Source organism: Mytilus edulis, chromosome 1, assembly GCF_963676685.1.
Source record: "Mytilus edulis chromosome 1, xbMytEdul2.2, whole genome shotgun sequence".
In the NCBI taxonomy this organism is placed as follows: domain Eukaryota; kingdom Metazoa; phylum Mollusca; class Bivalvia; order Mytilida; family Mytilidae; genus Mytilus; species Mytilus edulis.
In genome coordinates, this window is record NC_092344.1 from 123,137,879 (window position 1) to 123,153,477 (window position 15,599).

General features: G+C 31.7%; 2 protein-coding genes across 3 annotated transcripts in view; both read right to left on the reverse strand.

The window, feature by feature from the left end:
* LOC139518584 (basement membrane-specific heparan sulfate proteoglycan core protein-like) overlaps window positions 1–10,495 on the reverse strand; it is a 49,906-nt gene extending 39,411 nt beyond the window's left edge. For both annotated transcript variants that reach the window (XM_071310065.1, XM_071310072.1), the window contains exons 1-2: window positions 10,356–10,495; window positions 8,775–8,914 (exon numbers count right to left, since the gene is read on the reverse strand). In XM_071310065.1, coding sequence (XP_071166166.1) covers window positions 8,775–8,856 — 82 coding nt within the window. In that variant the 5' untranslated portion in view covers window positions 8,857–8,914; window positions 10,356–10,495. The remainder of the gene's footprint in view (window positions 1–8,774; window positions 8,915–10,355) is intronic.
* A 3,198-nt stretch (window positions 10,496–13,693) lies between these two features.
* LOC139505541 (hemicentin-1-like) overlaps window positions 13,694–15,599 on the reverse strand; it is a 58,709-nt gene continuing 56,803 nt past the window's right edge. Inside the window, exon 36 of the mRNA XM_071295099.1 lies at window positions 13,694–15,537. Within this exon, the coding sequence (XP_071151200.1) occupies window positions 15,387–15,537 (151 nt within the window). The 3' untranslated portion in view covers window positions 13,694–15,386. The remainder of the gene's footprint in view (window positions 15,538–15,599) is intronic.

Sequence of the window (15,599 nt, forward strand, 5' to 3'; positions counted from 1 at the left end):
GGAACAATATTTGTTAATCAAGCTGTTTTATCAAATTTAGATTCATAACATCCATTTTGTTTTCATTTGCAAAAAATATATATGCGATATGTACTACATTTTAAAATAAAACAAATGCCTATTTGATAATGATATGATAATTCTCTTTTTTGTGTATTAATTCGTCAGTATGAACATCCTATCACACATTATGATTTTGTCAATTTGTGTAAACACAATCTATGCTTATGATACAAAACAAACAAAGATATATATATACATGTACAATATTTACGATATAAAAAACATGAAGATATAAAATTGTTAATAATTATATCCTTAGCTTTAGATTAGGTTTTAGGTTCTTCTCTGTTGCGATGCTCATTAATTTTGCATTGGAAACCGCCTTTTAAACACGTATTTTGCTATCAAAAAAATTAACAAAACCTCTGATTACATAATAGATTTAAAATATTCAACTACAAACCAGTAAAAGTCTGAAATGGCTTATATCTATACGCGACTGTACTGATTTGTATTCGTACAGAACTTTACACGATAATAGTCGACCCAAGTCTCAACCTTTCTCGACTTGCTGATTTTATGTGACCTTTATCTTTGCTTTTGAAAATATGTTCTTAAGTATGACTTGACCAGTCTGAAACAGTCTTAACCCGTTGTCGACCTGTACGTGACCTATTTGTTTCAGTCTTAACCATACTCGACAAAAGTACTGTACAACACTCGAAACTTTGAACCATAAATGACTAAATAAACTCTACTTTTTAAATTGTTACTGCTAAAATAAGTATATGTTTAAGTGACACGACAACAGCTACAATAATATACATATATTGTTATGATATTGTAATTATTGTATTTATTTATGTTGGCCTGATTTGTGTTGTGTGGCCTGATAGTTATTTACAGAATAATCTTAGAACTGCGCAGTTTAGAAATCTCTGGAACAATTACAGAATGATTGGAACTTTCCAGAATGATCCTAATAAAAGATGGGTTATATAAATTTCTACATTTTACTAGAAACTTCTGTTGTAACTTTCTAGGATGTTCCATTATAGACTGTTCTAGAATCTTCCATGAAAACTATATATATACAGACACTAAAGTTAAACGATCACTCTTGGATTTGGACTTAGACATCGATAGACATTAATATTCATAGCATTTGGATTGACATTTTTTTATTCTGCAAACATCATCATACTGGATTGTGACCGTAATATTCAGATTAGATTCCGAAAGATATCCGGATACAGATAAAGATAAAAGATTGGATTCACGAGCCCCCAATTTCTGTTACGGCCAGAAATCGCCTTTAAATTGTAGCCAACAAAAGACACAAATCAATAATAAAATTTAACAATATTTATTATACAAAAGTTTACAAGAAGTATTACACAAATATTACTGTCAACTTAACTGTCAAAATGTGAATCCAATCTTTTATCTTTATCTGTATCATAACACCTCCCCCCTTAAAAGAAGTTTTAGTGTAACAAAAACTTATCATGAATAATATGAACAAAAATACATAGTATATACAAAGTGTTTTAATAAGCTCTAGATAAAGCATCTGCTATTACATTATCTTTACCCTTAATATGTTTTACAATTACATCATATTCCTGTAACAATAAACTCCACCTAGTCAACCTCTGATTCTTGTTTCTCATTTTATGTATGAAGGTGAGAGGATTATGATCAGTACAAACAAGAATAGGATATACAGTGGGATTCAAATATACATCAAAATGTTGAAGTGCTGACAACATTGCAAAACACTCTTTTTCAATAGTTGAATAATTTTTCTGATGTTTATCTAATTTCTTTGAAAAATATGATATAGGTTTCTCAACATTATCATCTGTCTCTTGATATAAAACAGCTCCAATTCCTACATCGCTTGCATCAACGGCAAGTTTAAATTGTTTCTCAAAGTCTGGAGTAATCAGAACTGGGCTATTAATTAAAAGTGATTTGCTATTTTCAAAAGCATTTTGACAATATTCACTCCAGATAAATTTAGAATCTTTTCGTAAAAGATGAGTCAGTGGTTGAACCACAGTAGCAAAATTTGAACAAAATTTTCTGTAAAATCCAATCATGCCTAAATATCTCATAAGTTGTTTTCTATTTGTAGGAGGAGGAAATTTGGAAATGGCTTCTACTTTAGCCATAATAGGTTTTACTTGACCTTGGCCAACTGTATGCCCTAAATAATCAACAGTGGCCTGACAAAATTCACTTTTACCAAGATTAACAGTCAAATTTGATTGTGACAATCTATCAAAAGTATCATACAAATGTGTTAAATGCTGTTCCCAGCTATCACTACATACAATCAGATCATCAATATAAGCAGTTTAAATCTTTTATAACATTATTGATCATTCTTTGAAACGTAGCTGGTGCACTTTTCATGCCAAATGGCATTACAGTATATTGAAATAAGCCATCTGGTGTAACAAAAGCTGATATTTCCCGAGCTCTCTGTGTCAATGGAACTTGCCAATAACCTTTCAACAAATCAAATTTACTCACAAATTTTGCTTGACCAATGTTGTCAATACAATCGTCTATCCTTGGAATCGGATAGGAATCAGATTTTGAGACTGAATTTACTTTTCTGAAATCAGTCACGAAACGAAAGGTTTTATCTGGTTTTGGTACAAGGAGACAAGGAGAGCTCCATTCACTGTTACTCGGCTCAATAATATCATTGTCAAGCATATATTTAATTTCTTTTCATAGCTTCAAGTTTGAGTGGATTAAGCCGATAAGGATGTTGCTTAATTGGAGAAGCATCTCCTACATCAACATCATGACAAACTGCAGTGGTTTTGTTTGGCACATCTGGAAAAAGATTTTTAAAAGAAAATACCAAAGTTTTTATTTCTTCTCTACGATCAAAAGACAGATGTGCAAGTTTTGAGTCTAAATTTGACAAAATTTCTGAATTTTTCAATCTAACTGTCTCTTCCATAGTTTTAGAACTAAAAGGTGGTTCAATTACATCTGGTTTGTCATGATTGTTCTCAAATTTAACCATGCCTAAAGTGGCAACTGGTTTACCCTCACATTCATTAGTACGCTCAAAATATGGTTTTAACATATTAATATGACACACTCTGTTTTGTTTGCGCCGACCTGGAGTTTTTACAATATAATTCAAATCATTGATTTTACTCTCTATTGTATAAAGACCACAGTATTCAGCCTGTAAAGGATGTCCAGGGACTGGCAAAAATACAAGTACCTTATCACCAGGCTCAAAAACTCTATCCCTGGCATCTTTATCATACCAAATTTTCATCTTGTTCTGTACATTTTTTAAGTTTTTCTGAGCAATTTGACATGCAGTATACAATTTTTCTTTAAATCTAGATACATAGTCTAAAAGATTCAAGTCAGTATGTTCAGAAAGCCACTTTTCCTTAATCAATTTTAACGGTCCCCTTACAGTATGGCCAAATACCAACTCAAAGGAACTAAATCCAAGGGATTCTTGAACAGCCTCTCGGACTGCAAAAAGTAGAAAGTGAACTCCATCATCCCAGTCTCTGTCAAATTGAAGACAAAAAGTTCTAATCATGTTCTTCAATGTTTGATGAAAACGTTCTAAGGCACCTTGAGATTCTGGATGGTACGCACTTGATCTATACTGAGCAATCCCTAACTGGTACACGACTTGCTGAAATAAACCTGACATGAAATTTGATCCCTGGTCGGACTGTATAGACTTAGGAAGTCCTACTAATGTGAAAAATTTGATAAGTGCTTTGACAATAGTAGGTGTCTTGATATTTCTTAGCGGAATAGCCTCAGGAAAGCGAGTGGAGGTACACATGATTGTCAATAAATACGCATTTCCAGTTTTGGTCTTTGGTAAAGGTCCAACGCAGTCAATTAGAACTCTACTGAAAGGTTCATCAAAGGCTGGAATAGGCAGAAGTGGTGCTGGTGGTATTTTCTGGTTAGGCTTACCAACAACCTGGCATATATGGCATGATTTGCAGTATTCTGCGACATCATTTCGAAGTCTGGGCCAGTAGAAATGCTGCAATATCTTAAGGCAAGTCTTCCTTATACCTAAGTGTCCAGCCAAGGGGGTGTCATGGGCAAGACCAATAATTTCTTGTCTATAAACTTTAGGCACCACCACTTGGTATACCACTCTCCATTCCTCCTCTGGGGTAGCATCAGGAGGCCTCCACTTCCTCATTAAAATGCCGTCCTGATGGAAATAGCATTCAGCCACTTTGTCTGCTTCCTCCTGTGGTTGAGCCCTCCTGCAGAGCTGAAGAACCTCAGGGTCTTTATTTTGTTCTTCCAAAAAGTTCTTTCTGTTTAATGAATGGCTGTTTACGTCTGGCCATGGCATAATTACATTCTTGTTAACATAAGTTGGTCTTATTATGGCCTTTTCTGAGCTATCAGGACCTTCAATGTCTGTTAGGAAAGTGTCAGAAAGGTCCATGTAATCAAACGGGTTTTCTTGCAAATCCTCATCTTGTTGTTTTCTAGCCATCGCCCTAGTAACAACACAAGCTGGATACAATTCAGCATCATCTTCAGGTGATTTAACATCCACCACCGGTTCACTGGTAACAATTGGTTCTGCAACCACTTTGTTCCTAGCTAGATCATTTCCTAGCAATAATGTAACACCCTCAACAGGGAGATTAGGACGAACACACACAATAACTGGTCCAGTTATCAAATCTGACTTCAGATAAATACGATGAAGAGGAACATCTATACAACCTAACTCTACACCTTGTAACAAAACGGAGGCACCAACAGAAGTCTTCTCGGACAAAGGCAACACACCTTCTAACAATAAAGACTGAGAAGCTCCAGTGTCCCGTAAAACCTTAATAGGCTGAAGAGTGGTATCATCAACAATAGAAATAAACCCATCAGACATAAAGGGTTTATATTCCTCCATGTAATCACAAAAACTGGACTTAAAAGCCTGACTCGCAGGACATTCCAACGTACTGGTAATATAAGGTGTCGTACAAGCACTGGACTTCGGCTTATTATCTCGTTCATTCTTCTTCTGAAGTCTAAAACAATCAGCCATCAGGTGACCATTTTTCTTACAATAAGCACAAATCAGTGACTTCTTCTCAAAGGTATCAAATTTTGGACTAGACATATTATAACTGGACTGACTCTTATTCTGTGCAACAGGCTTACTATCAGTACGCTCAGTGCTTTGATTTTTGTAATTTCCACTTGAAGTATTAACATTTTGACCCTTGAAACTTCTTTTATGTGAAAGGGTATAATTATCTGAAATTACAGCTGCATCATGTATTGTCCCAACAGTTTTGTCGTCTAAATGTGTTTTTAAGTCTAAATGAACACATTGTTTGAACTCTTCTAATAACATCAATTGTCTTAGGTTATCAAAATTGTTATCTGTTTTCTTTGAAGTAAGCCATTTATCAAATAGATCTTCTTTTTCCCGAGCAAATTCCACATAGGTTTGCGAATCAAACTTTTTATAAGATCTAAATTTCTGTCTATATGCTTCTGGTACTAGCTCATAAGCTTTCAAAACTTCCTGTTTCACCGTGTCATAATCGGAACTTTTTTCTGATGGAAGTGCGGAGTATATTTCAGCGGCCTTACCCTCTAAAACACTTTGTAGCATCGTAGTCCAATACGGCATTGGCCATTTCAAATTATTAGCAATTTTCTCAAACTGTGGAAAATATTTATCGACTGTTTTTTCACAAAATTTGGGAACCAAACGTATATTTTTTGCTGCATCAAAATATTCTGATTTCGACTGGACTTTAGTGTTGCTTTCTTCTTTGACCATTTCAGTTTTTATTTTCTCCATCTCTAGCCTTTCCCTCATTTCAAGTTCTGCCTGTTTTAATTTAAGTTCATCTTGTTTTTTCTCCATCTCCAACCTTTCCTTCATTTCCAGTTCTTTTAGTTTAAATTCATCTTCTTTTTCTTTTTTTTCCATTTCTAATCTTTCCCTCATTTCCAGTTCTGCTTGTTTTAATTTAAATTCATCTTCTTTTCTTTTCTCCATCTCCTTCATTTCCAATTCTTTTAATTTGAGTTCATGTTCTAATTCAAGCTGTTTTAATTTAAAGGCGTCAATATTTTCGACCTTAAGTTCAAGAGCCTCTTCACCTAAAATTTCTGCGTCAACTAATTTGTCTATAACCAAATTTTTTATAATTTGTTTTCTCATAGATACTTTAAAATCTAATTTCAGATGTTTAGCAAGCAACACTAATTCCTCTTTCTTTAAATTATCAAACCCCTCCAGGTCTGGCGTTTTCAAAACTTTACTGGCTTCAAATGCCATTTTGTAGAATTTTGTTGGCTAGTTATAATAAAAATATTGAATAAATTTTGAATAAGATATTTTCGTTCTCCCGGACGAGCCCCCAATTTCTGTTACGGCCAGAAATCGCCTTTAAATTGTAGCCAACAAAAGACACAAATCAATAATAAAATTTAACAATATTTATTATACAAAAGTTTACAAGAAGTATTACACAAATATTACTGTCAACTTAACTGTCAAAATGTGAATCCAATCTTTTATCTTTATCTGTATCCGGATATCTTTCGGAATCTAATCTGAATATTACGGTCACAATCCAGTATGATGATGTTTGCAGAATAAAAAAATGTCAATCCAAATGCTATGAATATTAATGTCTATCGATGTCTAAGTCCAAATCCAAGAGTGATCGTTTAACTTTAGTGTCTGTATATATATAGTTTTCATGGAAGATTCTAGAACAGTCTATAATGGAACATCCTAGAAAGTTACAACAGAAGTTTCTAGTAAAATGTAGAAATTTATATAACCCATCTTTTATTAGGATCATTCTGGAAAGTTCCAATCATTCTGTAATTGTTCCAGAGATTTCTAAACTGCGCAGTTCTAAGATTATTCTGTAAATAACTATCAGGCCACACAACACAAATCAGGCCAACATAAATAAATACAATAATTACAATATCATAACAATATATATATATATATACATGATCTATATATATATATATATATAGATTACTAAAAAATCCAACATTTCCGGTATGAATAGTTTTAAATTTTTAGTTTTTTAAAACTATTCATACCGGAAATGTTGGATTTTTTAGTAATCTATATATATTTCTATACACAAGAACATTTATTATAGTGATCTTTATATATATATATATATATATGTTATATCGTGTATACGCCGCTAGATTAAAACTGACGAGGAAAGGTAACACACGTCCAGCGAAAGCTCTTTTTTTGAGAGCCCAGGTGGTCGTGTGGTCTAGCGGGACGGCTGCATTGCAGGCGATTTGGTGTCACGATATCACAGTAGCATGGGTTCGAATCCCGGCGAGGGAAGAACCAAAAATTTGCGAAAGCAAATTTACAGATCTAACATTGTTGGGTTGATGTTTAGACGAGTTATATATATATATATATATATATATATATATATATAAGTATATATATAAGTACGTCTGAGTCAGTGACAACTCTACAACAGATGTGTCCATCGGATCGCCATCAATGATGGTGATACATGGCTGTGTACATAATGTATATACAACTCGTTAATAAAAAAAATAGTTAAATCAAATTATCTTTTATAATAATTTAATTATATCAATTTAAAAGGTTTAGAGTTTAATTAACAACAAGATTTTCTATTACATTAAAACCACACCTATACGGAGAATAATAAAACCTTATTAAGGTGCTTCTCGTTTGGTATGGTTCTTTTAACCTTGTTTTCCTAAAGTATTAATAAAAACTACATGAGGGAACAACAGCCAATACAAATTATGGTTTCAATACTATATGAAATATATTTTTAAATTGTTATTCAAATTTCTAGCCAGGGGAAATAGCTTTTGTTCAAAATATACATTAAATTGACATTAAATTGACGAAATACAATATATAGATACAAAACAGTTCATACTAGATTGAGTATGATTGACACTAGGTTGAGTATGGTTGAATCTAGGTTGCGTATGGTTCAGACTAGTCCTAACATGGTTCAGACGCGTATTAAATTATTAATTACTGGTCGAGTAAAGGTGAAGTACAAGTTTAGACTACAGTCGGGTATTATCAAGTAAATTCAGACCAGTTCAGACTGGTGGAGTACAAATCAGAATAGTCGAGTATAGATATAGACCATTTCAGACTCTAATTGGTTTGTAATGTAAGGATTTCAAGAAACCATCACACACCTAATTTAAATCAACAGATAAAGTATTTTTAATCAACACAGTATAAAGCAATTTGTTGATGTTCTTGATCTGATAAGCCATACAACTAAATTGCAATACAAAATCGAATGTAGCCTATCAGAACACTAGTCTATGTTTTCTTATATATGCCTAGGCCTAAATAAACAAACTAATCCTCAGAAGAATAATAAACAATTGCCAATATAAACTGAATGTTTGCCTCTAAGATATCTTTTAGACGTTTTGTTTGCATGCCTTGTGAATACAATGAATTCTTCCAATTTTGCTGATTGCGGCGTATTCCCGAAGGTGACATTTTCACTTACTATAAATTTGCATGTTGGGTAATAGATAAATAACAGGAGACACGCACCCTGTTGATGCAATCAGATGTTTGTGTTTTAGTATATTCAATTCCATCAATTTTTATTGTCACTTTGATTTGCTCTTCTTCATTGGTTTATCATGTTTTAATATCAGTAGCATACTGTCGTCTTAATTTATAATGTTTAATATACACTTACTTTGACTAATTGATATCGTCGTAAGTGATAAAAGCCAACATAAAAATAGAAAACATTGTTTACTGGTCCCAAGAGGTATCATCTTTTCTGCCCAAATGATGAAAAGTCACTTGGTTTTTGTACTTGCTACTCATGCAAAGCTGCAAAAAAAAAGATGCAAAACATTATAGGAACATCTATAAAATCATGTGTGTTAAAACGCACATTTTAAATTGTAGAGTATTTGTTGATGTAAGGAATTCAAAGGATATATAAATCGTAGGTAGGAGGTTCAAATATAAAATTCTAACAATATAATAGTCCAGACAATTCACCCAAATAACAAATACAAAATCACAAACATATATAACAGTTACATGCATATCATATGTACACAAAGGTAACTACTTTGGCTTCATGAGCCGTTCGCGTCAAAATGAGGTGAAAGCCAGTTATCGAAAGAAAACACTATGAGATTGAAAAAGATATGAACTAAAAGAAAACAATTCAGTTAAATAATTTGAAGGATTTTTTTTCCAGAACAATTTACATGTTGTGTATTTCTGCACGCGACAGCTAATGCACGACGACTACAAATGCACTTTGACGTATTCCTTAACTTTAAAACGAATGCTTTCTACTGTATAGTAAGTGACGTTAAATATGTATATCACATATAATTGATAAATATATTTCATACAACTGGTAATGAATTGGCTTTAACTAGTTATTGAACACAAGGCATGCAATTCCTGTTATAATTATGTGTTTATATTAACATTTGAAATCAAGGCATGAATTGGTTCTGCAATCTAAACCTGAAAATTTGCCAAATTATGTTCATATCATGTACTTATTATAATGTAACATTTCAAAAGAAGTACGATATTATTTTTAAATATGTTCTATATGATAATTCATGCAGAACGGACTATCAAACCACATCTTCTTTTTTATATTTGCTTGCCTGTGCAATATTATAAAATATTACTTTATATATATAATAGATCACAATTTTCTGTCCGTGATCTGTAGAATTTTAATCCGGATCGATACAAATCGTGACATTGATATTTATTTTAAAAAATATATCGTTTAAACACCACGTAAAGAAATGTTCTTTTTGGGCGACGATTTCCAGAATTTTCAATGAACTTTCCTAGTATTCTATAATTTCAAAATCCCGATGCTTTACAGTGTTCTAATGAAAGAGTGCTTTCTATGATATCAAAAAGCCTGAGAAAAGTTTCATTAGCCCTCAAATCTTAGTTTCCAATTAATTATGAGACTTTATGAACTTGTAAACATAAGTTTGGAAATCTTTTTTTTTCTAATTTGGGACTAAAACAAGATTTTATCATATTTACAGTATGTTGCATTTCGATTGTGAATTGAACTGGACACATTTTAAGATATTCCTCTCGATCATCCAAACACAATGCAACTAAAAACGAAAATACAATTATACATTTTCGCAATTTGATGCTAGAATTTTTTTTCCATTACATATAATGTAAGCTCTTTTGTCTTAAATATTCATATCTTTTGTGTAGAATTAAGACCAAACACATAGGATAAAAAGTAATATACTGTTTGACAAACCTCAGTTTTATGGACACAATAATAACCAAATGTTGACTTCCTTTAACACCAACATGGAATATAAAATCTTCATACCAAAAAAATAAACTGGCGTACAAATTTGTACAATTGCAAGAATTGATTCAAGTCAAACACAATGTCTGTGTCCAATTGTGCTTATTATAACAGACGGTCACAGGTCAAATCTCGATAAGATTAAAGATGTAAACACACATTATTAAATAAGTTTTTATTTTTATCATAATAAAAGATCTTTTTGCAAGATAAATAAATGAATAAAACAATAACTGAAGCACTAAATAACTTCTTTGTTTTAGTCGTACACAAAGGTTAAAATTATACATTTATATTTATGGGTTTAATGTATTGAATTAAATGTTCAAACCAACTTTTAGTGCGGTGACGAAATTGATTAAAAGGCGACAATAAAAGGAGTTTAAAATCTATTTATATTGTACGGCTTCAAAATCAACAAGTCCTGGATACAACTTTAAATGGCTATAAAGTCGTAGTGTGCAGGTTTCATATTGACTTTGTTAAGCTAGCAAACAAATAAAATAAAAAAATAAAAACTCCCAGGAAAATTCTCAACGAAGATTCCCTTACCAAAAAGCAACATCAATAACTCAAAACACATCAAACAAACGGATAACTACTGATATATTCCTGACCTTATTCAAGTATTTAATCTAATGTTTGTGCCATTTTAACATTTCATGAGCGGTGCGAGAAAAACATTTCCCTAATTTTTGTGCAATTTTCACATTTCTTGATCGGTGTGAGAAAAGTATTTTTCCTCACTAGTGAAAAATCTGCTCTCGGCAAATGATTGGTCGAAGTTTAGTTGTGACGTTTAATTTCTTGATTTCTTTTGTATAATGCTAATGTGGCGTCTTGGGAATAGGCGATCATGCCTGATGACGTCACATAAAAAGTTCAGAAATTTATTCAAATCTTTGAAAAGGAAATATTTAAATCATAACAGAAACAAATTCCACCACTATAACTCGTGTATTACGATATTTCTCCACTTTCAACAGTTTGACACAATAACTTAATTTTTTTTATTAAAAGTTGACTGTCTGAAGTGAAGAAATATCGTAACACACTTGTTGCAGTTGTGGAAATATATGTGCCATCACCGGGTAAATATCTGTTCTTAGCAAATGATAGGTCGAAATCTTATTATGTCGTTAACTTTTGTTGATTTCTTCTGAATTTCCTACTTGGACGTCATTGAAAAAAACACCCATTCCTACAGACGTGACGTAAAATTAACACAAGTTTTTGCAAATCTTTGAAAAGAAGGACAAAATCCATTTTAAAAACTGATTCAATCACAATAACTCGTGTTTTACGATATTTCTCAATCTCGGCAGTTGAATCTAACTGCTTCAAAAGCTCACCAAGCCTCATTCTTTAAATAACAAACTTTAACTGTTTCGGGTGGAAAAATATCGTAACACAAATGTTGCAGTAATTAAATCCTTATTTCCTATGTAGAAAATATATATCTAAATATGGTTACATAGCTAGTTAATTCTCTCCTTTTTCAGAAATACAATATCATGTGGGGACAAAATAAAGACATGAAAGGCACAAATGTCAAAAATAGGGGTGCTGCAGTCAGCATTGTGTTATAATATAAATAAAGGCAACAGTAGTATACCACTGTTCAAAACTCATAAATCCATGGACAAAAAACAAAATCGGGATGACAAACTAAAACCGAGGGAAACGCATTAAACATTAAGTCATCATAACGAAACAGACGAATATGTCAACAAAGATAAACGTAAACTAAGACATATATAGACAGCACATAATCAAAAACGAAAGACCAGAATGAAAAAAATAACCATAGTACAACAACTATATGCCGGGAATTACAGGTACAGAACCACATTAAAGACATATTACCAAAAATCGACTAAAACAGTTAAAACAATAATTTAAATAGTTACCAAAGATACCAGGCTCATAAATTCTTACGCGATACGCGCGTTTCGTCTACATTAGACTCGCCAGTGACGCTCAGATAAAAAAAAAGATAGAAGGCAAAAACAAGTACAAGATCGAGGAGCATTGATGACCCAAAATTCAAAAAAAGTTGTGCCAAATACAGCAAGGTTATTTATGCCTCGGATAAGTGTAAGTTTGTGTTCAAATAAGGGTCAACTTATTATCTAGTTGGGATTGAATTGTAATGAGGGTAACGTTGCTTTATTATTAGGGTCAACTTGTTTTATAAAAAATGCTCGACCAATTTTACAATAAGAGCGAACTTATTATGCAAAGAGACTCCTTGTGATTTTATATAATAAAGAATACCTTCATTACCTCTAACAAACCAATAGAAATAATTTTTCCATAAGTGACAAACTAACATTTTCTTAGCTTAAAGTAATAAAAACAACTTTGACAAAACATGTGGTATATGTAAAATTAGAACAACACATGTATTGTTTTCTTTTAATTGAAGTCAAATGTTACAACACCAGGTTACTGCTCTCTGTCAAAGCATAATTTGTGATTTAAAAGCTCGCCCTGAGAAAATTGTTTATTGAATTTACACTGTTTTCCTTTGCATCTTTTAGGCATAAAAAATATAAAAAGTATATCATATTAAAATCATAGAATATAGCGGAAGGTAGTATAAGACATGTTATAAGCATATGTGATTGTTTTGTCCGTTTGAAGTGGTTCGGTACTTGTAAATACCGTTAATAGTTATCAAAGGTACCATGATTATAATTTAGTACGCCGTACTAATAATGTGTGTTATTATGCTATGGTAAATTTGTGTATTCTTGGATTTCATTTTTAATATGTGATGTGTTTTATATGCCTTTCTGTTTTTCACTATTGGTATATTTGTATTTATTTTCTATAAGTGATTAAGATTATTGTCAATATCATGGAATTTTATGTTCCGTATCATTTAAGTAGAGGCTATAAATGTCTGTACTAAGTCATGAATATGACAGGTGCCCTCCATTCGTTTGAGCTTTGAATTTTGCCATTTGATGAGGGACTTTCCGTTTGGAACTTTTCTCAGAGCTCTGTATTTGTGTGAATATACTGTTACTAAAATCCATATGTCTATCAATATGAAGATTGATTAGCTTATCCAAAGGTTTCTTACATAGAGTCTATTTCAGTGGTTATGTTGTCACTGAATGTACGAGTTCCTTCGTCTTTTGTATAAGTACAAACTTTTTGTTTATATTGTTTATTACCAAGAGTCAGTTATACTAGAGGGCGAACATCTCATTTTAAACATGTTCATCTTGGCACCTCTGTGTATGCAATAAATTGAATAAAAACACATAAAAAAATAAACTCCTGATTGAATTTATTAAGATATATGTTATATAAATTTGAAAGTAAACATTTAAACAAGATGTTAAAAGAAACTTTAAATAAAAAGAAACAGCATACACAAATGCTTTGCAGATAGAAAATGTCATTTAAGATAACCAAACAACACACAAAAAAATCAACACACAATAAAAAACCATATTTGAAGAATCATTAACTGTGAAATTGATTTTCATCATTTCGACTTAAAATCCAATATTTTAGATATCTATATTATCCAAATTAAATTAGGTACTAAGGAAACAATCAACAATGCATGGACTCGTTATAATTGATCAATTTCATCAGTATCTTCAAAAAGACGCCAAATAGTTATGAATGAAGATGATCTCTAAATTGTCTCGATGATCTCGTGCTTTGCACGGTATATGAACTGATGTGAAAATAGATATAAAGTCAAGCACGCCAAAACGTATAATGACATAGATTGAAAGTATTGAATATAATTTTTTTTGTACACGTTGAGTGCTTTAATGTGTGCAGAATCAGTCAAGGAAACAAAATCTTTGTGAGCAGATTTTGACATAAATATATAAACTTGACAGCTGGAATCAAAATTTCATTCAACTATTCTGCTTTGTTAAATGTTTGAAACGAAATAAATATCAGGTAGATAATGTCCCTTCAAATTCATAGTAATCTGTAATTTATGAAACATATTATTGACTTTTATTAAAAGAATTAGAAAAATGGTGGAGTAATAGTAATTTCTTTCGACAATTAGTTTATAAGGGCACAAAGGGTGATTCCCTATAACAGTAGAAAAATCAATAAAAAACATTGAAAAAAAATATAATTTTCAATGTTCTTATGAACTCAAAGTCATTAACTTTTTTTCTAACTTTTACGCATTTGTGCAGAATACTCTTTCTTCCTTACTTCTGGTCTCCTTTCTCATGATACTATGAGTAACAAAAGAACCAACATTGGAAATGTTATGGCATTTATGTTTCTTTTTTAACATTAAAATATGTTAAAATTAAAAAAAAAATTGATACGGACTTATATCCCCGTTAACAGATAACGACTGCCTCATTTTAAAGTAATTCATATGAAAAGTAAGCACATTATTGCATACAATGTATATATATATTTTGATAAAAAAAAAGTCCTTGGTACAGAAAATATAGTTTAAAAATTAAAAAAACACAAAAAATCTGTTACCGCTTTCACTGCATCTCCTACGGTTCTTTAGAAAAGAGGGTTGGGAATTTTTTCTATAAAAGTCTGCCTCCATATCCTTGTATGAAAAGTAAATAACGTTGATAAAAATGACATTATACCTTTTTTAAACTTCTAAGGTATTTCTCTACAATCTAAAGCCTTAATTTGAAGGTTCTTTCAAACATATTACATTACGGCCTACTTTTACAATCATGTTCCGTCAAAAAGTATGTTACTCTGCTGACAAATCATTTTTATATCAATCAAAACTGGTATGCAAAACTTTGTTTGTCATGCTTACTATAAAAACGGTTTATCGAAATATTCGGTTCCATTACTACAAAAAATATAGTACATGTAAATTTTTTCCTGTTCACAATCAATTCTTTACTGGTCATTTATCATGCTCATGATTACGTGACCCCCTCAAAGTATCATGTGACTTTAACGAGGAACGAAATATATCATATTGTCTTTTTTATCTTCTTAAATAAATTCGTTGTCACGCATCTGTTGTTCGTGGAGACGTGTTTTCTTCTTTTTCCCTTTAAGCCATCGTTTTCTATTCTTTTCTTCATCTTCATATGATGGAGTTATATCGGAATACGTGTTGTCACTTGCTAGTTGTCTTTGTTCACTGTAAGAAGAGTATGTGATGAGTTTTATAATATTGCCAGTTCGATATAAGACTGTAAACAA